General features: G+C 45.3%; 1 protein-coding gene across 1 annotated transcript in view; it reads right to left on the reverse strand.

The window, feature by feature from the left end:
* The window catches only part of WDR27 (WD repeat domain 27), a 189,775-nt gene that overhangs the window by 128,587 nt on the left and 36,772 nt on the right, over window positions 1–24,416 (reverse strand). Inside the window, exons 10-15 of the mRNA XM_081296596.1 lie at window positions 19,712–19,818; window positions 18,579–18,646; window positions 18,205–18,326; window positions 17,450–17,532; window positions 14,989–15,067; window positions 13,160–13,237 (exon numbers count right to left, since the gene is read on the reverse strand). Coding sequence (XP_081152722.1) covers window positions 13,160–13,237; window positions 14,989–15,067; window positions 17,450–17,532; window positions 18,205–18,326; window positions 18,579–18,646; window positions 19,712–19,818 — 537 coding nt within the window. The remainder of the gene's footprint in view (window positions 1–13,159; window positions 13,238–14,988; window positions 15,068–17,449; window positions 17,533–18,204; window positions 18,327–18,578; window positions 18,647–19,711; window positions 19,819–24,416) is intronic.

A 24,416-nucleotide genomic window follows, 5' to 3' on the forward strand; every position in this document is an offset into this window, starting at 1 on the left:
ACAGAAGACAGGGCATAGAAACGCCAGTAACGATGTTTTTAGGGACTGAAGATTTCGCTGATTTAGAAAGACAGTTAAATTAAGATTTTGTAGTATACAATCAAATAACTGATTGTGCAAAACACGCTTGGAGGCAAATCGTCCCCAAAGACCAGTCCAATTTAGTTCTTACCAAAATCAGACAAGGTGCCAGTGAGACTTATTCAGATTTCGTAGCCCGACTGTATCAGGCTGCGAAGAGGTCCATCGGGGACCCAGGAGCTAGCGAATTTATCATTAGGCAATTGGCTTTTGAGAACGCAAATAAAATTTGTCAGGATGTTCTCCGACCACATCGTAAAAAAGGAACAATTTCTGAGTATATTCGCCTGTGTTCTGACTTAGATTCCACTCAGTTGCAAACGGTGGCCTTAGCGACAGCATTAAGAGAAACCTTGAGGCCGCAAAATTCAGGTCAAAAGTCCCGCGGTAGATGTTACATTTGTGGGAAAAATAATCATTTTGCCCGCGAGTGTCGCATGCGCAATTTTAGGTTTAGGGCTCCATCTACTGGCAATAATAGATATCGCAGGACTCAGAGCCACCCGGTGGATTCAGATGGCGCGGAAGAGCCCATCGCCGCAGGCATTTCCTCCTAGCGAGAGGACAAAAAACTTCCGTTCGACCCCTCCCCGGGCACAGCAACAATACGGGGAAAGGTCGCACAGTGTGACGTCACTGGCGCCGACCAGGACAGTCCGCGATTTTTACCAGGACAGGGACAGAGATCACAGACAGTTTTCTTAGGACCTTCAAAGACAGTTGAATTAGATCCTGAAACGGGGCCAGAACAAATCCCTACTGGGATTTTTGGGCCGCTTCCTGAGAATACTGTAGGTTTGATTTTGGGGCGTAATAGTTTAAAGGGAGCCATTGAGGTAATACCTGGTGTGATAGATTCAGAATTTAAAGGACAGTTATATGTTACTGTAAAATCCAATTATGCCCTAAGGCTTACCCCAAAGGATATTTTTGCTCAATTAGTATTATTGCCTTGTGTCTCAGAAAGGTACCTGCCGGTAGATTCAGTTTCTAAACCACCGGACAGAGTATACTGGTCCCAGTTAGTACAGCAAGAACGCCCTTTATTAAAATTTAGAATTAATAATAAAAATTTCCTAGGGATAATTGACACAGGGGCTGATATCTCGGTATTGTCCAGTCGGTTTTGGCCTAGGAACTGGCCTTTGCATGTAGCACCAGCTAACCTAGAGGGAATAGGACAGGTTTCACAGCCTGCTCAAAGTGCCAACTATCTCCGTCGGGAAGATTCCGATGGGAACAGTGGAGTATTTAAGCCTTATGTATTAGAGTCTTTACCAGCTAACCTATGGGGAAGAGATATTTTAGCCAAAATGGGATTGTTATTAGTTACTCCAAATTCTATAAGGTCAATTGAGGAAGTTAATCAGAGGTATTTTCCTGGAGATGATAAGGAGACCTTTCAGGAAGAATATCTGTTTACAAGCCAGTCTCCAGGACAAGGATTAGTAAATACTCCAGACCAAAATTTCTATTAGGGGCCCTGAGTACTTCCCCGATCCCTAAGACAGCTGAAAAAATCATGTGGCTCACAGAGGAGCCTATATGGATTTCTCAGTGGCCCATCTCAGGGGAAAAGCTTAAAATAATTCATAGATTAGTTGAGGAACAACTTCAGGCTGGTCATATTGAACCAACACTTAGTCCTTGGAACACCCCTATTTTTGTTATTAAGAAAAAGTCAGGAAATTGGAGATTACTACAGGATTTAAGGGCAATAAATCATGCAATTCAGCCTATGGGATCATTACAGCCAGGACTTCCCTCCCCCACAGCCATTCCTTTAGATTATAGCTTGATGGTAATAGATTTAAAAGACTGTTTTTTCTCTATAAGGTTACATCCTGAAGATTGTGAAAGATTTGCCTTCACTGTCCCAGCAATTAATTTTAAGGAACCTGTTAAAAGATATTGCTGGAAGGTACTTCCCCAGGGAATGCGTAATAGTCCTCCACTGTGCCAAAAATATGTTGATCAGGCGATAGATCCCATAAGAAATAGTTTTTCTGATGCATATATTATTCATTTTATGGATGATATATTATTGGCTCATGCTAATCCAAAGGTACTTTCAAAAATTTTTACTCAGTTAGAGACTTCGCTTACAGCAATGGGTTTATGTATAGCTCCTCAAAAATTCAAAAGGTATCTCCTTTTCAATATCTAGGTCAGATAATTCAAGGAAGTATAGTCCATCCTCAAAATCTTCAGATAAGAGTTAAGGAGTTATGTACCCTTAATGATTTTCAAAAACTATTAGGAGATATTAACTGGCTAAGACCATCCTTAAAATTAACTACTTCTGAGTTAAGTCCTTTATTTCAGATATTACAAGGAAATCCTTCTCCAAACTCTCCACGGCAGCTAACTCTGGAGGCCAAAACAGCTCTAAGGAAAGTAGAAATTGCAATTAAAAATGCACAGCTTACTAGAATAGATCCTAAAGAAATAGTGTATTTATTAATATTTCCAACTGAGCATACCCCAACAGGAGCCATATGGCAAAGATTAGGAGTTATTGAGTGGATTTATTTATCCCACTCCCCTCAAAAAACATTAATTCCTTTTCATGATTCTATAGCTCAATTAGTAATTAAAGGTAGAACTAGGATTTTACAATTAATTGGATCTGAGCCTGATATCATAATTATTCCATTTTCTGTTCAACAGACTAATTGGCTTTTTCAAACTTCTAGCTCATGGCAGATAGCCTTTGCAGATTTTCCTGGACAGATAGATAGCCATTATCCTCGTGATAAGATTGTACAATTTGCATCATTAATGTCACTTATTTTTCCAAAAATTGTACGTTCTCATCCAATAGAGGAAGCTTTATCGGTGTTCACGGATGGTTCCAACTCCGGTAAGGCAGGTTTCTTCAGCCGTGTTCACACAGAGGTAATAAAAACTTCTTATACTTCTGCCCAAAGAGCAGAGCTTCAAGCTCTGATTTATGCCTTAGATTATTTTTCAAATGAGCCTATTAATATCTATTCTGACAGCTCATATGCAGTCGGAGTTACCAAAAATATTGAAACCTCAGTTATTGGGTTTACTTCATCACAGGAGTTATTTGAATTATTTCATAATTTACAAAAGACAGTATTAATGCGAAAGTACCCATGTTTCATAGGACACATCCGTGCCCATACTAATCTTCCTGGACCTCTAGTTTCAGGTAATGACAAAATTGATAAGTTAGTAACTTTTTGTCAACAGATGTCTTCATATGACTGTGCACTAGCTTCCCATTCCTTGCATCATCAAAATGCTTCTAGCTTATGTAAAAAATTTAATATTACCAGAGAACAAGCTCGTCAGATTATAAGCCAATGCCCTAAGTGTGTCATTCACACTCCATCTCTGCCATCAGGGGTAAATCCCCGTGGATTAAAACCAAATCAATATGGCAAATGGATGTAACTCATATTCCTCAATTTGGTAAACAATGTTATGTGCATGTCATAGTGGACACTTATTCTAGATTTATTTTTGCCACAGCACGTACTAAGGAAAATACTCAACATGTAATTTCTCATTGCTTAGCAGCCTTTTCCGTTTTAGGGTGTCCTATGCAGATTAAAACAGATAATGCTCCAGCTTATGTAAGCTCTTCTTTTCAACAATTTTGCCAAGAGTTTAAAATTAATCATAAAACAGGAATTCCTTATAACACCCAAGGTCAAGCCATTGTGGAACGAGCTCATTTATCTATTAAGCTTCAATTACAAAAATTAAAAAGGGGGAATAAGACTGTGACTCCCCAAAATAGCCTTAATCATGCCTTGTTTGTTTTAAATTTTTTAAACTGTGACACAGAAGGTCACACTGCTGCTGAGAGACAAATGTCTCCCTCAGTAACAGGCCCCTTAGGCAGAGTTCTGTGGAAAGATTTACAGACTGGTCAGTGGAAGGGCCCAGACCCGGTAATAATGTGGGGCCGAGGTCATGCTTGTATCTTTCCAGAAGGTGCTTTCCGTCCTATTTGGGTGCCTGAACGTGCTATCAGACATGGAGGAGATAGAACCCAGATTCAAGCGACTGAGGATTGAGCCGGAGGAGCCACTACCCAGAAGGAGGAGATATCGGAAAAAGATGAAGAAAAACCAGATTGAACCAGCCAAAAAGCTGATTTCGTGGAAAGATGTGAAGAAGCTGACAACCCAGGCTTCCCAAATACTTCGACGCCTAGGAAAGAACAGGACCCCAGTCTTGATGGTAGCGACAGTAATTGCCCTACTGGGCTGTCAGGTAAAAGGGAATCAAATAGACACTTATTGGACATATTTCCCAGATCCACCCCTGGTACACCCAGCTGTGTGGACTGGAGAATCTATTCCAGTATTTACTAATGACTCATTCATGATGGGAGGATTTACAGATCCTCATATTACTCCCAATCATGTGACTAGATTTAATTATTCTGGCTACAGTGCCCAATTACCTTTATGTTGGTCACATGATAAACATGCTGGCTGTCTGAAAGTATCATTTGAAGAAAAGACAGCGATAGGTAAACCTAGACTGACAAATAATTCTATTTATGGGGACTTAAAACCTAATACTAGATCAGTAATTAAGATGGGACTTTCCCATAACAAGCCAGTCATTTCTGCAAAACCTCCACAGGTACCCCACTGTCCAAATAGTTCTACAATTGAAATTGGCACCTTTCCTAAATGGATGGATTGTGTAAATACCTTTCCTGTACAACATAAGGTGTCTAAAGCTAGTGGGTATATTTTAGACTGGTCTCCAAAAATTGATAAGAGACAATTACGAAGAAATTCTGCTATGACACCTGCAGGATTTGTTAGTAATATTTTGACTTATAGTGAAGGAGGTGTTCAAAAAGATATTTGGCGTTTAATTGCTGCCTCAGAATATTTACATTTTACAGATAAACCTTTACCAAAATTTGTCGGCAAGAACTGTGAAGAAGGATCTTGCTATGGCTTAAGAGCTTGTGTCCAATCTCCTTATGTTTTAATTATTGGAAATGTTAAAGTTAAATGGATAGATGACAGATATTTTGTTACTTGTAATAAGTGCAACCTAACTAATTGTATTTCTAGGTATAATGGAGGAAAAGGAGTGCTGATACTTCATCAGCCCTCTTTTGTTTTATTACCTGCTAATATTTCAGAGCCATGGTATGCTGATGCTGGTTTACAAGTCTTGCAGCAAATTCATGCCCAGCTAACAAGACCTAAATGTGCTATTGGAGTCATAATTGTTGGTGTCTTAGCACTGGTCTCATTTATTGCCTCAACTGTCTCTGCATCTCTGACATTGTCTCAGAATATTCAGCATGCAAAATTTCTTAATAATTTAGCTCAAAATACTTCCAAGGCTCTGCGTAATCAAGTAAATATTGATGAAAGAATTGAGACTAAATTAAACGCCTTAGAGGCGACTGTTATAAACATAGGTAATGAACTTTCAGCCTTAAAATTTAAGGAAAGGCTTAAATGCCATGCTAATTATAAGTATGTATGTGTTACAGCTGCCAGGTACAATGCTTCTCTCTGGGATTGGGAGAAGGTTAAAAACCATTTATTAGGTATTTGGCAAAATAGTAATAATAGCTTGGATATTCTGGAACTTCATCACCATATCCAAGACATTCAAAATAATAGAGCTGATTTTTCAGATCCTTCTTCTTTGGCTAACCAAATATTGAAGGAGTTAAATGGATTCAACCCTGGAAATATTCTTAAACACTCCGCTTGGTACATTATTGGATTATTCTCCTTGCTGTTAATTCTCTTTTGTATTGTAACCATAGGATGGCGATTCTTCCAATCAAGAATCCAGGAACTCCAGAGAGTGAACCGCCGCCTCATTGTTAAGAAAAGAAAGGGGCGATATGTGGGGAGCCATTCTGACACGTGATTGGGTGACTCCCGTTAAGGGCCTGAGGTGCTTTGGCTCTGTCGAAGCTTTCCCGACCCTTTCCTGATGAGAGAGCCCATCTGTGTGGGGGTGTGCCTGACCACTGACCCCGGGGACCCAATCACTGACCCTGACCTTGGAGTGCAGCCCCCCCTCAACCTTCATTGGATGGAATTCTCCCCTGAATCTCTTGTTCCCCAAATAAAAGGCTACTCCCCGGCATGTTCGCTCTCTCTCTCTCTCTCCTGCTAGCCCAGAGTAATCCTCGCTGCCCTGATGGGCGGCTAGAGGTGGGAACCAGAGAGGTGAGCCGTCTCTGACCTAGCAATATAAATAAGGTAACTGGTCTGTGTGTTTTATTTCGATGTCTTCTAACTAACTTTATGCCTAGAACCTCATTAATGAAACCACTGCGCTACTCCCCGGCGTGTTCGCTCTCTCTCTCTAGTTCCTGCTAGCCCAGAGTAATCCTCGCTGCCCTGCTGGGCAGCTAGAGGTGGGAACCAGAGAGGTGAGCCGACTCGGACCTAGCAATATAAATAAGGTAACTGGTTTGTGTGATTTATTTCGATCTCTTCTAACTAACTTTATGCCTAGAACCTCATTAATGAAACTAATGCGCAGGACGCGTGGTAGACACCTGGATAACAAAAACACAGCCATGGAAAGGAGCATGGTGGTAGGTGCAGATGCTCCTGGATTTAAAGTCGGGCAGGGGCTGGGGTCGTGGCTCAGTGGCAGAGTGCTCGCCTAGCACGCATGAGGCACTGGATTTGATCCTCAGCACCACATAAAAATAAAAAATAAAATAAAGGTATTGTGTCCAACTACAACTAAAAAAAATATATATATATATATATATATATATATATATATATATATATATATATATATATGTAAACAATGAACAGAATATTCAAGAAATCTGGGGTAACATTAAGAGGCCAAACTTAAGAATCACTGAGATAGATGAAGTCTCTGAAATACACACTAAAGGGAGGTACAATCCTTTCAATAAAATAATATCAGGAAATTTTCCAAACCTTAAGAATTAGATTGAAATTTAAATGCAAGAGGCAAAATTTCTGAATAAAATTTTGGCAAATTGCATAACAAAAGAAAAAAAAACATTAAAAAGATAGTGCACAATGATCAAGGGGGTTTCATTCTAGGGATGCAAGGTTGTTTCAACAGAGAAATCAGTGAGCATAATTCACTACCATCAACAGACTTAAAGAATCACATGATTATCTCAATAGATGCAGAAAAAACATTTGACAAAGTATAGCACCCATTCATGTTTAAAGCACTAGAAAAATTAAGGATAAAAGAATACACCTCAACATTGTAAAGGCTATATATGACAAACCCAAGGTCAACATGATTCTGAACAGAGCAAAACAAAACATTTCCTCTAAAAACAAGAAGACAAGGATACTTACTAACTTTCACCACTCCTGTTCAACATAGTCCTTGACACCCTAGCCAGAGCAATTCAGACAAGAGAAGGAAATAAAATCCCTATACGAAATAAGAAAAGAGCTTAAATCATCTTTTTGCTGACATACCCTATACTTAGAAGACTCCAGACATGACACCACAATACTGCCAGCGTCATAAATGATCCAGGAAAGCAGCAGACCAGACCCACAGTCATGAATCAGCTGCATTCCTGTGCTCCAGTGGTGAGTCTGCTGAACAGGAGGGACACTGCCCCTTCACCATAGCCTCAGAAAAATGAAATACTCGGGACTCAATCTAACAAAAGAGGTAAAGGGCCTCTACAATGAAAATTACAGAACACTGAAGAAAGAAATTGAAGAAGATCTCAGAATATGGAAAGTCCTCCCATGTTCTTGGATAGACATAATGAATATTGTCAAAATGGCCATACTACCAAAAGCACTACACAGATTCAATGCAATTCCCATCAAAATCCCAATGACACTCTTCCCAGAACTAGGAAAAATCAGTCACAAAAATCATTTGGAAAAATAAGAGACTCAGAATAGCCAGGCAATCCTTAGTGAGAAAAATGAAGCAGGAGGCATCACAATACCAGACCTCAAATTATACTACAGAGCTATAATAACAAAAACAGCATGAAGATCAATGGAACAGAACACACAGAGACAAACCCATATAAATACAGTTTTATGATACTAGACAAAGGTGCCATAAAGATACTTTGGAGAAAAGATATCCTCTTCAACAAATGGTACTGAGAAAACTGGAAATCCACACATAGAAGAATGAAATGTAACCCCTATATCTTACACTGCACAAAAGTCAACTCAAAGTGAATCAAAGACCTAGGAATTAGACCAGAAACATCGCAACTACTAGAAGAAAATGTAGGCCCAACACTCCAACATGTTGACTTAGGAACTGACTTCCTCAACAAGACTCTTAAAGTTCAAGAAATAAAATAAAAAATCATTAAGTGGGATGGCATCAAATTAAAAAGATTCTGAGCAGCAAAGGAAACAATCAAGAACATAAAAAGAGAGCCTAAAGAATAGGAGAAAATCTTTGCCACCTGCTCCTTAGATAGGGCATTAATATCCAGAATACATAAAGAACTTGAAAAATTTACCACAAAAAATAATAATAGTAAACCAGTCAATAAATGGGCAAAAGAACTAAACAGACACTTCTTAAAGGAAGAAATGCAATGGTCAACAAATATATGGAAAAAAAGAAGTTCAACATCTCTAAAAATTAGGGAAATGCAAATTAAAACTAGTTTGAGATTTCACCTCACTCCAGTTGGAATGACAATTATCAAGAATACAAGTAACAATAATTGTTGGCAAGAATGTAGGGGAAGGTTCACTCATACACTGTTGGTGGGACCACAAATGGGTGCAACCCCTCTGGAAAACAGCATGGAAATTCTTCAAAAATCTCGGAATGGAACCACCATTTACCCAGCTATCCCACTCTTTGGTGTATGTCCAAAAGATTTAAAATCAGCATACTACAGTGACGAGACACACCAATGTCTATGGCAGCCCAATCAGGGGCTGAGCATGGAGCCAACCTCAGTGCCCTTCAACAGATGAGAGGATACAGAAAATGGGATATGCATGCACAGTGGAGTACGACTCAGTCACAGAGAAACATGACTCTATGCCATCTGCCAGCAAATGGACGGACCTGGAGACTGTGGCTAAGTGAAATAGCCGGTCCCCAAAAGTCAAAGGTCCAAAGTTTCTTTGATATGTGGAAGCTAATACAAAATAAGAAGGCATGACAAACAGAAGGAAGGGTGGGAGGAAGGAAGAGAGGGAGGAAGGGATGGAGGAGGGTGGGAGGAAGAAAGAGAGGGAGGGAGGGAGGGAGGGAGGAAGGGTGGGAGGGAGGAAGAGAGGGAGGGAGGAAGAGAGGGAGGGAGGAAGAGAGGGAAGAAGGGAGGGAGGAAGGGAGGGAGGAAGGGAGAAAGGGAGGGAGGGAGGGAGAAAGAGAGGGAAGAAGGGAGGGAGGAAGGGAGGGAGGGAGGAAGAGAGGGAGGGAGGAAGGGAAGGAGGAAGGGAGGAAGAGAGGGAGGAAGGAATAGAGGGAGGGAGGGAGGAAGGAAGGGAGGGAGGGAGGGAGGGAGGAAGGAAGGGAGGGAGGGAGGAAGGAAGGGAGGGAGGGAGGGAGTGGAAAGGCAAAGGAGAGGAGAGGAGGGGAAGGGGGGAAGGAAGGAAGAGAAAAGAAGAGGGGAAGAAGAGGTGAGAGGGAATTTCATCTGAGTAGAGGAAATATCAGTAAAGTGGAGGAAGGGGATTGAGGAGGAAGAAGAAAGTACTGGAAAGGGGAGTAATGGAAAGAATCCGAGCAAACTTCCATATGTGCTGTGTGAAGGTGGCCGGGGGCCCAGCATCAGGCATATCCACAGGACAATAATTTTTTAAAAATGTAACGTAAACAGTAAATGGATTGAAGAGGATCTGTGGAGAGGAGGCAGGGAGCTGGGGAGAGGGGAAGTGCTGGGGCTCAACTGGAGCAGGCTGGTTCCACACTTTTCTGATTATTTCAAGGTACATCCTGGTATTGTGTCCTAAGTAAAAACAATCTTTTTAAAAGAACACTAAATTATATACTTTTGAGAATCAGAGTTGCTAGAAAGTTAAAGTTTTTGGAGCAGTCTTATGTTTTATAAAATTTGCTATCAGAAAAAAATCAAGACATTTCTAGATTTAAATGGGACCCTGTAAAATCATGAGAGTACATTATTTTATTACTTGTTCAAATATCTGGAAAATTAAAAAGCTCCTTCTATAGGAATATCACCAGTTTTCCTCATTAAAATTTAGCATAGTTGTCTCTGAAGCAATGTTAGAGCAAAGGGCACCCAGACAATTAAATAGCTAGGAAATAATTTATTTTAGTTTCATTTTTGGCTTATTGAGTGACCTTTAAATAATCACCAATTTGCTCTGATGCATTCAAAGCAATTCTTTTCTTTTTATATTGTTTTAGTTGTAGATGGACACAATATCTTTATTTATGTCTATGTGATGCTGAGGATCAAACCCAGGTCCTCACATGTGCAAGGCAGGTGCTGTACCACTGAGCTAGCACCCCGAGGGAGGACCGTGCTGCCCAGGTTGCCGAGGCAGAGACAGACTCCTGGCGTGCCACTTCTGCACCCATTTGCAGCTGAAAACCCACGCCTCCTCCCACCTGAGTCACTGAGTCACTCCGTTCCAGTGAGCCACACACACTGCTTACAGCCACCGTGGAAATGATCACATTCTCGGTGTCTACAAGACATCAAGGAAAGCTGGCGTCTAACTGACCCTAAAATGCAGCACCCTGCTGGGAAAGCAGCACCCGCCCCTCCCCCTCCCCCAGGGAGCCGCTCCTGTCCTGAGGTGGCCACAAGACACACAGAGCCCTTCCACTGGCTCTCCTCAGGGCATGTGTGCCCCTGTCAGGTCCCTCACCCACTTAAGTCCCCACACAGTGGACGGGGCTTAAAACCACCCATATACATTTATTACAGAAATACAGAGGGAAACACATGGCACGAGTAGGTGGGCGGAAAACACAGACTTCTATGTGAAAGCATAGGGTTCTGAAAGCCAGCACCACTGCTGTGAGCCAGGAGCACACCCAGGAGCTGGGCCGGCCTGCCCCTCCTACTGCAACACAGCAGTCTCTTCACAAGTGCCTGCCCGCACCTGGCCAAGGCTGAGGAGCACTGCATCTCACTTCCCCACAGAACACGCACAGGGCCAAAGCCACAGGAGGGGAGGGACGGCTGGCTCAGTCTGCAAAGCAGGAGCACCCTGCAGAGAGAGACACTGGCCCAAAGAACCCAAGAGCAGTGCGGAGCTTCACACTGGGCAGAACAGTTTCTGTGGTCAGATGCATTTGCTGCAGCACACGCTGGATCCCCTTCTGACATGACACCACCAGGAAGCGCAGGGGGTTGCAGAAGTTTAAGAACACACCAATAAACACGGATGAAGTAAGATGCAGAATATAAAAATCTGAAAACCTTATAATCCGATTTAAAAATGGGCAAATGCTCTAAAGACCCTTCTTAAAAAAACACAAACAACCAACAAAAAGAAAGATTAAAAGATCTATGAAAGATTCTCATTATTATTAGCCATTAGTGAAATACAACTCAAAATTAAAACTATAATTATATACTATCCCATTCCAATTAGAACACTATTATCAAAACATAAACTAACAAAGGTCAATCAAGACATGAAGCAAAGGGCCCTCTGCACTGGGGGGCGGGCAGGTGGGGCCTCCAGACTGAGACTGGACTGGCACGCAGCACAGCAGCCCAGAAGGCACTTGGCTCACAAGCAAGATGCCCGCATGCCCAGGGACATGGGGCCACTGCTGCCAGTAGCCAGGATATGGAACCAGCCCAAGTGCCCATTGACCAATTGATGGAAAAAGAAAATGTGGCATATATACAGAATGGAGTATCATTCAGCCATAAAGAAGAAGAGATCCTGTCATTTGCAGGAAAATGGATGGAACTGGAGGTGAAATGAAGTGAAATGATCCAGAGGCACAAATCCAAATACTGCCTATTCTGACACATAGAAGTTTAAAGAAAAGTTGACCTAAATGTACAAAAATGTTGCTGGCATTTGGAAAGAAGCAGGTGAGGAGGGTGGATAATGGAGGCTGGATTTGATGATGTGTTTAAATCCCACACTAACCCTCACCAAAATGTACAGCTAACACATGCTAGTAAGCAATCAGTGTTCTGAAGCATTTCTGTAAACATGATTGCCCAAATGCAAATACAATGCAAATTAAAACGATGTTCAGTTTGATAGCCCATACCCTCTTCCCGTCATGGCCCAGCCCTGCAAAGAGCCTAGGAGGACCCAGCTCTTCTTTCTGCACACCCAATCGTGAGTCAGAGTAAGGGTCAGGGCTTGGCCCTGCTGGGCAGAAGGGACTTCCAAATCAAGCAGCCACTGGAAACAGCAGTGGCTCTCCAGCTGCTAGTTTCATCCACTCCGATCTTGGATGCTCATCAGGATTAATCCTCAGCCACAGCTCTCTTCTAAAACTAAATTTTAACAAAGCATAAAATATTCAAAACTGTCAAGGTGGTAAGAAGAGCAGTGTGTCTGAAAATTAACACCAAAAGAAGTTGACTAAAAGGACACCTACAGATAGTACAGTAGAGACCCATGTTTGCATACATACTAACACACGCATACAAGGTCTCTGTCATGGTTCAAGTGTGAGGCGTCCTGCTAACGCGGGCGTGTTCAGAGGTGAAATGATTGGACGGTGAGAGCTGACACCTGAGTGGACTCGTTGGAATGGACTGACTGGGGGTGATTGGGGCAGGTGGAGTGTGGCAGGAGGAGTGGGCCGTGGGGTGTGCCCTAGAAGAGCTGCCCTTCCTGCTGCCCCTTCCTGCCTCTCCTCTCTCCCTCTTGACCATGCCATGAGCTGAGCAGCCGTCTTCCACTGGGCCCTTGCCCCTGATATCCCGCCTTGCCTTAGGACCACAACAATGGACTTGGCCATCTGTGAAACCCTACATCCCAATAAACTTTTCCTCCTCTTAGTTGTTTTTATCAGGTACTTGGTCAGAGATGGAAAAGCTGAAAAAAACAGTCTTATACCTGTTTGAGAAAAATCAGAGCATTTAAACGTCTAAGTTATTTAAATTTACTTGGAAGGCATTCACTAACTTTCATACCGTTTGCAATTGATCTTGCATTTTGAAGATCTTTTACCATCTTTCTTGATGTTAGTCTTTGTTGAAAACATAGTGACACTGTGGAAAGAAAATGCTTACATGTCACTTTCATAAATTAAATTTCTTAAGAGATCTACATATTACAGGAGAAGGAATATGTACACACCTGCATGAATAGTTTCAGCTGCCTCCTGCTCCTCCTTCCTCCATCTGTCCCTCTATCCCACACCTCAGAGATGTCACCTTGCTGCACATCTCCAAAACTTTCTAATATCCTACAATGCTACCCTGAAATTCTCCTGTTAGGTTTCAAATTGCAGCAAGGCACTGAGGACACCATGACCTGGGACCTGCCTCTTTCCCCTGGGCTCCAGCACACAGCCCCACATCTACAGCATGCCTCAAAACAGTGGCCCAAGGAGTCCACATTCAATGTCACAGATGCCACAGGCACTGAGGCACCCACAGGTTAGGGACATGGACTGATGCATAATTTTGCTGAGACACAAATCTAGAATCCATGCAACCATCCATCCAACCGTTTACTCTTCCCTCCATGCGTCCATCTCTCCATTCATCAACCCCTCTATCCAATCATCTCTACATCCATCTTCCATTTTTCCATCCATCCATTCATATCTCCATCTATCCATCCCTCCACCTATCAGTCATCCCTTTCTCCGTCCTCATTCATCTCTCTACCCATCCATCCACATCTCCACCCACCCACCGTACATTTCTCCACCTACCCACCCATTGATCCATATGTCCAGCCATCTGTAATCCTCTCTCTAACCCTCCACCCATCCATTTATCATCCTTCTCTCCATCTATCCACATCTCTATCTAGCCTTCTCTCCATCCCTCTCCGTATCTTCACCCATCCATTTCTCTACCCAGATCCCCATCTCTCCATCTTTACCTCCATCCATCCACCACTCACCCATTTACAAGTGTCATATAAGAGAATCTGAGGTGCCAAGTTCACCCCAAGCATAGGGGTCTGCAGATCAGACACTAAGTGAAACGGTTGTGCCAAAGAGAAAGAGTGATGCGGGAAAGGGCCATGGGAGTGGAAGAGACTGAGACCAGAGCAGCTTGGGACTTCGGCCCAGATGAAGCCTGAGCAGGGCCTGGGGGTGGAGGTGGAGCTGGAGGGAGACTGCAGGGAGCAGGGAGGTGAGGGCAGCAGTCTGGCAAGGCAGGGCGTTCAGCCAAGGCCTGCCATGTGCTCTAAGCAAAGGGGCCATATAGGTGCTTCCAGGTAACAGGGCTGCTCTGGTCACTATGTGAAGGACAAATAAAGGGTCCAGACTTGGCAGGGGGTGTGTACATTCAATAAAGAAAGACAATTTGCCTTTGAGAAATTCAAGGCTTATGAGGGGCCAGGGGATCGCGAGACTCGGCTGTAGTCTAGGCATCCTGTGTTTCGCATTTCCTTGACTGTGAACCTCACAGAGTCAGCACCTCTCCCTTCGGCTTTGAACAACCTGAACCTCAATGCTCCAGTGCTGCAGTTCTGAAAAAGGCCCTGTCAGCCTGGTGGGCCACACCATTCCCAGCACCCCGCTCCTCCTGTTCCCATCCTAGCTTCTCACTCACCAGAGTGGGTGGGCTTAGGAGGGGCCCAGTACACAGTAGTGACCCAATAAACCTCTGCTGCTGCAGTGCCCCCCACTGCCGGGACAGACCTTCTGGGGTCTCCGCCACCACATCACAGCTCCTGCTTAGAACCCTGCCCCTCTCCATGATGGGACCCTCAAGGACCCATCTGTGTCCATATTTGAACCCACGTCTGGGGCAGGGCCACGGTTTTGCTTTGTACTCACCGCGGTGGCAATGCGTAACCGGACGACCTGACTTTGGCGTGGAAAACCAAGGGCTGGTCCCCCACGGCACTCTGCACAGCTGTGGGAAGACATTAGAGAAGCAGCAGAAACTCAATGTCACAACTCATTGTGAACACAGAAAGACCACAGTCTCTTAAAACAGAGAAGTCCACACAGACCAGAGGAGCTTCTGACCTACAGTGGAGAGGTCCCATGGTGCAGTGCAGGCCCACACAGCAGCCAGAGAAGACTAACCACGGGAATGAGAAGCATAAGGACAGTTCCCTCTCATTCCTTAAATTGCACTCAGTTGCATGGGCAGAACACAGTCCCCTTCAAAGGTGCCCTTCAAACGCTCGTGGACGATGCCAGCTCTTCTGTGCTATGCTGCTTCCAGTCGTGGCTGGAGCACTGGTGGGAAGGAAGCCCTGGGGCTGCGGGCAGGGAAGGAGACTGCCTGGGAGCAGTGTCTGGGAGCAGCGTCTGTCCATCAGTGACAAGCACGGCCTTCCTACTAAGGACCCAGACGCACACAGCATCTCTAGAAGGACACAGCTGCTTGCCGTGTCCATGCACAGAGCACCAAGGAAGCCTGGCTACAGCGACACCTGGTGCCTTCCAACAGAAGTGGAGCTCCTCACCAAGCTCTAACACACACACAGGCGCACAGACACACAGACACACACGTGCAGACACACACGTGCAGACACACACGCACAGACACACACACGCACACAGACACGCATAGACACACACGCACAGACACACACACGCACAGACACACAGACACACACGTACAGACACACACGCACAGACACACACACAGGCGCACAGACACAGACACACACACGTACAGACACACATGCACAGACACACACACGCACACAGACACGCATAGACACACACGCACAGACACACACACGCACAGACACACAGACACACACACGCACAGACACACGCACAGACACGCACAGACACACACACACACACTCACACACACGCACACGCAGACACAGACACACACACACTCACACATGCACATGCACACACACACACAGACACACACACACAGATACATACAGACACCCTCCCCGTGCCTCACAAAAAAACCAGCAACACATGAACTTACCACAAATACTTGCAAACCTCAAAAATGCTCTCAGATGAAAAACAATTTTGCCAGAACTATTTACTTTTGCGTAAATTTAATCCTTGATGTTAAAGATAAATTTTTTTAAAATATTTTTTGGTTGTAGATGGACACAATATATTTATTTATTTATTTTTATGTGGTGCTGAGGATGGAACCCAGTGCCTCACATGTGCGAGGCGGGCACTCTGCCACTGAGCTATAGCCCCAGCCTCTAAAGATAAATATTTTGTACAAATTATAAAATAGCTTCAGAAAATGGATAAATGCATAATATTAAGTGATATGTGTTTTTTGTTTTGCTTTGCTTTGTTTTACAAAGAAATTCAGTTCTGACTATTTCAAACCTGACACCCCAAATGATGCCCCATTGAAACCAAGCACACCTAATGTGTGAACTCTTCAGACATGGCAGGGAGCCAAGTCAGCACAGTGGGGGCTGCCCACCCGTAGAGGAAAGTCATATAATGACTTCCTACTCTTCAGAACAGGGAGCTCCAGGGGCAGAGCTCCCAGAAATACCAAGGAGGTGGGTGTCCACCACAGCCAGGCCTGGGGCACACATGGGCACAGCCAAGGTCAGAAGGCAGAGCCCAGGGACAGTTCCCTCCAAGGGGAGGGTACAGTGCGAGCCATCTCTGCGGTGTCTGTGAGCAGAACATAAAAATGGTTTGTTTGAGGGCCTTAATTGTTTTAAGCAGGCCAAGTAAGACATTTAACAATACTGAGTTAAGAGTTCAGATTGAACATTGAAGGGTAAAAAAGAATATCAGTGATTCCTACACAGTGAGTACTGGGACAGAAGGAAGCCTGCCTCTCAAATGAAAGCAACTTTCAAATCTTTTCTTGGAAAAAAAGCAACAAGTAGGTTATTAAGAACAAAGGCATAAAAAAGCATTTTTTAGACAATCAAGAATAATGAATCATGGTATGGCCAATACAAGAGACCAAGGGATCACAGTTTCTTTGGATAGAACTACATCATGGTTGGTTGTCTGGGAAACACATGCTGGAGTACGCAGGGTGGATTAGCAGGACGTGTGGTCACTGGGGACCCTCCACGTGCACCCAGCCCTGGCCACAGACACAACCACCCGTGTGAAGCCAGCCTCTGAATGCCTGTGAAGGACCACAGCTCAGGAAGAGACACCGCACGCCTGCCCAGCCACGGAGGATGTGCAGTCCACTCCAGAGAGGCAGGGCAGCAGCAGAGGCAGGACAGCACACCGACTGGCATGTTGAGAGGCAGGACTCACGGAGCATGTCCGAGTCAGCTTTGCACTTTTATGTTTTAGAGTGTATTCTACTAACCAGATTGTTTTTGACCAGAAGGTTTAGTACTTTTCCCCTTAGCAACTCCAAGATACAGGGGAGAAGTTGGTAGAACACAGGAGCTGAAACAAAAATAAAGCCAGGCTATAAAGCAAACAAGGATAAAATGGAATTGCTCAATGGAACACACAATAAGTATGGTAACAAATGATTAATTCACACAGACAAGGACACACAATATTTAGAAATAAAAAATACAATATTTGGAATAAAAACTATCAAGCTTATTCTTGTTCTGAAAGGAAAATTCACTATATTTTTAATAAATGTGCTATCTTATAATCTGCATTCTATTCTGAAATAAAATAGTATTTTGTGTTAAACTATGAATCTTTTCATTTTCAATAAGATAAAAGAAGCAATGGTATGAACAATAATTCCTTTCACATAGGGTTAGGATGGCTGAGTATTTACTAAATTTTACCTTTATTTCTTAACATAAAAAGAAATCTAGCTATGCATTGTGTGTGGTACACATCTGTCATCCCAGTGACTTGGGAGGCTGAGGCAGGTGGATTGCAAGTTGGAGGCCAGCCTCAGCAACTTAACAATACCCTAAGCAAATTAGTGAGAACCTGTCTCAAAATAAAAAAGAAAAAGGCTAGGGACGTGGCTCAGTGGTTAAGCACCCCTGGCTTTAATCCCTGGTACCAAAAAGAAAAAAATCTGAAAAATGCTCACTGATGAACACAATCAGCACCCACATGGGGACATCGCCCTCGAGCAGACTGTACCTCGCCAGCACTGACAGTGCCTTCTCAGGGACAGGGCCCCGCTGGGACCTCACCAGAGTATCCAGGCTGACTTCCAGTATGGCAATTCTCTTCCCAAACATGGACGTGAGCAGGCAAAAGGCCTATGAAGGACAGCATTGTGACACAGTTAATGACATGGCCAGACACTAAGGAGACCGCAGGTCTACATCCACGGCCCTCCTCACAGCACGGCTTTCCATGTCAAGCCTGCTGCATGTGGGCCAAGCTATGCCACTCGACAGGTGCTTGCAGCTGCACAGCACACACAACTCGGGGCCGTCTCTGTGCCATGCCAGCTGGCAGTGCTGCGGGAGATGCGCCTGGCAGGAGCAGGGGGTGAGACCTCCACTGACCTTGTGGTCAGCAGCCTGGCTCGTCACAGCGCAGGAACCAGCCACCTGGACGCTGAGGCACCTGAAGTCTTGACATGCAGCAGAGACAAGGAGACAATGTTTAGGTGGCAAGCCAGGGAACCGAGCCTGGCAGATCCATCCATTCCACCTGGTTACCTGCACCAGTAGCCAGGGACGTGGCCAGGGAGGAGATGGGCCTCCCTGTCATGAGGCCCAGAACCAGACACTGGGCAGGAGGTGACAAACATGAAGCCGCCACAGGCTGTGCGAGTGTTGGAGAGGAGAAGGGAGCTTCCAGTGAGGACCCACCTCCCAGGACTGAGCAAGTGGCCCTGACGCTGAACAGGAGGGACAGGACGGGGGCACGGTCAGTGGAGAAGAGGCCTGAACTGATCCACTCGCCCTGCAGTCTGGAGGATTCAGAAGACAGAAGGAAAGCCATGACCTTGGGGCACTCGACAAGAACCAGGGGCCCTGGAGGACCTAGAATGGGATATGGCCCAGCAGAGGAATGGCTACTCCACCCTGAACGCCTCGGAAACCTCAGAAGGACCAAACCAAGTGAGCCTCTAAGAAGGCTCTTGGGCTCAAGTGCAGAGGAGAGAGTGGCCAGGGTGGCCACCTTGCAGATAGGTGGAGGCCAGGACTGGGTAAGTGCCACTGCTTCCTGCTGGGCACAGAAACCCGAGAGTGACCGAGAGCCAGGAAGGACAGGGCCTCAGGTTAGGGTGACAACACATGCAGACGGGGGTCTGTGAGCTGGCAGTACTCAGGGCATGTGTGTGCAGGGAGAGGGGGTGCACAGGAGCCTGGTGCATGTGAAGAAGAGGGCCGGGACACAGCACAGAGGGTGCAGAAAGGCTGAGCAACGCAAGGAAGGGGCTAGGAGGGAGGGGAGGGGCACACCACAGGTGCTGATTCTGCCAGATGGTCGGGAAATGCAGGACTGAAACAGTGTCCTTTGGGTTAGAAACACAGAAGTCACAGGTAAGGAGCCACGTTGCTTCTGATAAAAGTGACCTTCAAACCTGAGCGGTAGGCTTGCACCCCTAAACTTTCACTACCCCTCATGTCATTCCAAGAAACCCTCAAGTGTAAGAGACGATGTCAGAGAAGACTGAACTCTGTCTTACCTTTGAAGTGTAATGCGTGCTCCAGTTCCAAGCTTGCCAGGTGGAATATGAACAGACCAGTAGAACTTGCGATCCACAAGCAGGTGCTGCTCTCAGAAGGGAGGCTGCTTTAAGGCAAGAGGAACACTGTCAGCAGAACTTCTCCCTCGAGATCAGCTCCACGTGTTTCCTGGTGTTGCTGCCCTTTCTCCACACGTGGGGGCAGCACGTGCCCCTGTGGGCACCCAGAAGGTGTGTGCATGGACACTGCAGTCGGTGGGCTCATCCTATTCCTACCTGCACCTTGAAATCTGAGGGGTTGATGGCCACCCACCAGCCATCTCCTAGAGGCAAGTGACCCCAGGTGGCCCCAGGCTGGCCCCAGCTAAGTCTGACCCTCATTACACACTCGTGGTTACAGCAAAGGAGGAGGCAAGTTCAGAGAGGAAACCAACAGCCCTGAGTGCAGAGCTCACAGGCAGAGTGTGAACCCCAGTCAGAGCCCACCTGATCTCCCCCAGACAGCTCTGGCCTGCCCACGGTCAGGGTGCAGCCCAGCTCCTGGCTTCAGTGCTGGAGCAGTCTGCCCTCCCACCCCGGCTCCTGCCCCACACCGTCCAGACCCTCAGGTCCTGCCAACAGCATAAGGTGGGGTGCTCCCGCTTTGCCCTGCCCTGCAGGTGCTCCCCTTCTCTGAGGAGGACAGGAGGAACCCTCTGCCTCTGGTCCAGAAACCAAGACTGGAACACAAGGTCAGCCTGCCTTCCTGAGCCTGCTGGTCCCAATGGATGAGGCCAGCAGGGAGTTCTGGACTCCTAGGACCAAGGCCATTGGGCAAGCTGCCCACCTCTCATTTCCCACTCCATCCAGAGGAGATAGGAGGCTTGTCTTCTGTGGGATTCGTAATCTCTAAGCTATCTCACACGGTCTTAGGGGAGAGGTGAATACAGCTATTACATATCATTTAGTCACTGACGAGGCCTCCACATATTGGTCTCTGGCACAGAAATAAATAAGTAAAATTCACAAGGGATTACTTTTGAATGTATAATACATGGCACACGTGGAGGAAAAGGACAAGTCAGAATGAGTCATGATTACCTGTCGCGTCCCCCTTGCCCGCAAGGAAGACGCAACACCGGGAATCTTCTTCCAGTCGTTTATTCTGGTTCTCGAGATCTCTTACACTCTACTCTCTTCTTCATCTTCTTTTTCTTCATCTTCCTCTTCCCGAATGCTCCTACCAGCCTTAATAAAGCATCTCAAGCCCCAATGCGAAGCTGCCACGTGGAGCTTTCTCATAGGGTGTTAGAAAACCACGCACCAACTCTCCCAATTAAGGAGTTGTTTGTCACAAACCACAGTCGAGCCAGCGCCATCTTGTAATGGCGACCGCAGTTCGCAGAAACGGCTCACTACAGTTCCCCCTTTTGTTTTCTAAAAACAATACAGGCGAGAGTAGAGGTCCTATCCCACTGTGCAGAAGTGGCTGCATAGTATGGCTCAGCCCCAAGGAGGCGCCTTCCCCAGATCTGAGACCATATCAGCCGACGCTTTTCTCGTGGGACGGGGCGTGGACGCGTCTAACCCGCATGCAATAGGACATGCTCTCCTTGAGGTCCACTTCAAGGATCACTCAAGTGCAGTGCCTTGCCTCGCATCCTGTATCGTGATGGACGGAGGGGGATAGCCGAGGCTGAACTGTGGCTGTTTAGAAATACAACGACAAACAAGTTGGTAACACCCTACAAGAAAGGCACGGATCTTAAGGCGATAATCTGCGCAAGCCAGACTTGAGGTGAATTGCCGTTACTCATACTAAGCCTTCAACCAGGAACCTTATCAGACCCAAACAGGTCAGGACGTTCCCACATGACCGTTATTGGCTGAATACGAAAACAGACACCACAAATCTTTCAAGGCCTTGTGAGCTCCTTCAAGGTCTTGTGAGCTGGCCTCTTTGACATGCACAAAAATCAGGGCTGGATCCAAGCCCTGGGGGCCGGGGGGAATCCGTGCCAGCAGTTCCCCCCCTTTTGTTTGTTGCACGTCAAAGGGAATCAAGTAGCCCCTGTCTTAGGTCGTTCACTGCCCCTACACTGCTTACCCGTCTTTGGGGAGGCCCCATTCCCCTGTCTTAGGTTGCAGTGCAAGCGTGAAAGTTGCCCGTCTCTGGGTACTACAAGATCAGCTTGATGTTGCCAAGGCGTTCAGTGGTATCTATTCAGCCAGTCATTATTGGGTCTTTAATTGGTTCCGGTTCAACAAGGCATAGAGTAAAAATAAAGAAGAAAAAGGGGGCAAAAGGAGGAAGGCATGAAGCAGGGATCATTGTAGAAAAATCATCTTCGAATTGGTCGGAGACAAACTTCAGCAAGATCATCCTTGGTCTGCAGGCGTTGATAATGGATCTGTATTGGCTTAGAAGTCAGAATGTTAATTTGGTCTTTAATAAATTGTGTCATTCTCTTACCTAGGCAGGGGCCTACAGCAGCTATAAGGAGGAGACCGAAAAGCGGTCCCATTACAGTGGATATCAAAGGAGTTAACCATGGGGTATTTTTAAACCACTGTTCAAACCATCCTTGTTGTGCTTCAAACTCCTTTTGTCTTTTAGCCAATCTTTCCGTGACCTTTTCCATAGTTTCACGGATTACCCCAGTATGATCTACATAAAAACAACACTGTTCCTTTAAGGCTACACATAGTCCTCCTTCCCTTAGGAATAATAAATCTAGTCCCCTCCTATTTTGTAACACAACTTCTGAGAGGGAGGTGAGGGACTTTTCCAAAGCAGTAATTGACTTAGCCATGGCTGTTAAATCTTATAGCTGGGTAGAGAATAACATTTAAGATCTACAGTGGTATTAGAGGATAATTTAGACAGTATTACTACCCCTTCATAATAGGGCGGCCTGGAGGTCAAGCATAGCCAGCAATCTTGGGTCCTGTTAGGACTAGTGGCATTGAGAGCGAAAAAGGCTCCTTGGATCAAATCAAAAAGACGATCTCCAGTTCCAGGGTGTATGGGCCCAGGGGCACAATCAAAGGTTTGATAGCCCACAGTTATTGTTTGACCGCTGGGGGAAGATATTACTGCTGGGACTATAGGCTGTTTGGGTCCAGATGGGGCCTTTTGATCTCCGAGCACCTGATTGGGTCCTATTAAACTTCCAGTAGGCTGTTCTGTGGTCAATTTAAGCCGAAAAAGCAGGCCAGGATTGTACTGTCCGGGGGTGTAAATACCCAGCCCCCAGAGATATCCTTAAGTCCAATCTGGCTGCTGTTTTCCATTGGAAGTAAACTGAATAGTAATATCTGATTCTCCCTCTATTGTTTACCAGAAATGGGTAACATCATTTTGCCAGACATCATTGGTGTGTAAGCCTCTAGGATTAACACTTAGACTAGGGGAATGAATGAATGGAGCACACACTGGGCATAAGAAAACAATTTGTAGAGCCTGATCACGTAAGCACCCCGCACAGAAGCGTAAGGATTGTGCATTTAGATGGAATTTAGCATGGAGCTAAGGAGTTGATCCGTTTGTAATTGTTCCATGATAGTAGATTGTCTGCCAATATAAGGGGCTGTTTCAACAACTGAGGCTAATTTAGCAACATAGAGACTATCAGTATACACATTAAGTGGGATGGAATTGTATAGTTTAAGGGCCATAATTAGAGCCTCAACTTCTGATATTTGGGCAGACAGTCTAGGAACAGGGTGTCGAATTACTTGAGATCCATCAAAAACAACAGCAAACCCTCCTTTTTGCTCCGTCTGTATAAACAGTTTGAGCTCCCGAAATAGGCATAGAATAGTTTATCTGGGTAACCTGCATGTCTTGTAGGGCCTTCTCTATCAGTCTTAATGATTGTAGAGCCTCAGGTGTGGGATTCCTGACTGAGCTGGGGGAAGGGTCTCCTTGGAGGAGATCATACAGAGGCTTAAATTCCTGGAAAGAGAGGAGTTGGCACTGTTGTCAAAGTTATAAACATACCTCTTAAGAGAGGGGGAAAGGGAGAAACCTTTAGCAACTTGACGTTTCTCCCAAGAATGATCCTGACAAGGCGTAAATGTTGGGGGGAAACCAAGATTAGGGGTACAGTAAGGAGAGGCCTTAAAATGAGTGGCATTATAAAGACTATTAGAAGAAGGAGGCACTGGGATTAGTACTTCGGAGATAATAGCCAAGGTAGTTATGTTTAAAGCAGAGCTATTTACGGGGGTTCCTGAGCCTGATTGTTCCCCTGAGGCTACTTAGCTCAATACAGCACTGAGAATGCTTCCCTGAGACCTGACTGGACCGCAATGGGTCCTTCCAGTTAGTCAAATTCTTGGTCTTAAGGCTAATACAATGAGCGTTCCCGAAGCCAAAACAAGAAACTCCTGTGAGATTAACTTGAGATTGATTAAAAATGCTTTCCACCTGAGTTAGTGTGAAGGCGGCATCCACTCCATAAGTGCGCACAGACTCCGCCAGGGTCTTCAATTTATCATCTTATGAGTTTAAACAGTCTTCCGTTAGCATTTACAGGTAGGCATTTTTTAAAAATACAGTTTCTGAGTAGCTCCGGTAGAAATCTGAAACGCAGCAGTACAGGTTAGTGGCTGGAAGGCGGGACTAGAAGTCCTGTCTGAGTGACTGTGGAAGAACCAATCGGTAGCCCCCAAGAGTGTGGGAGGTGGGACCAGGAAGCCGCTCTTCCGCCAGGCAGCCCAT

The sequence above is a fragment of the Spermophilus citellus genome (genome assembly GCF_964194105.1).
Source record: "Spermophilus citellus genome assembly, chromosome: 5".
NCBI classification, from domain to species: Eukaryota; Metazoa; Chordata; class Mammalia; order Rodentia; family Sciuridae; genus Spermophilus; species Spermophilus citellus.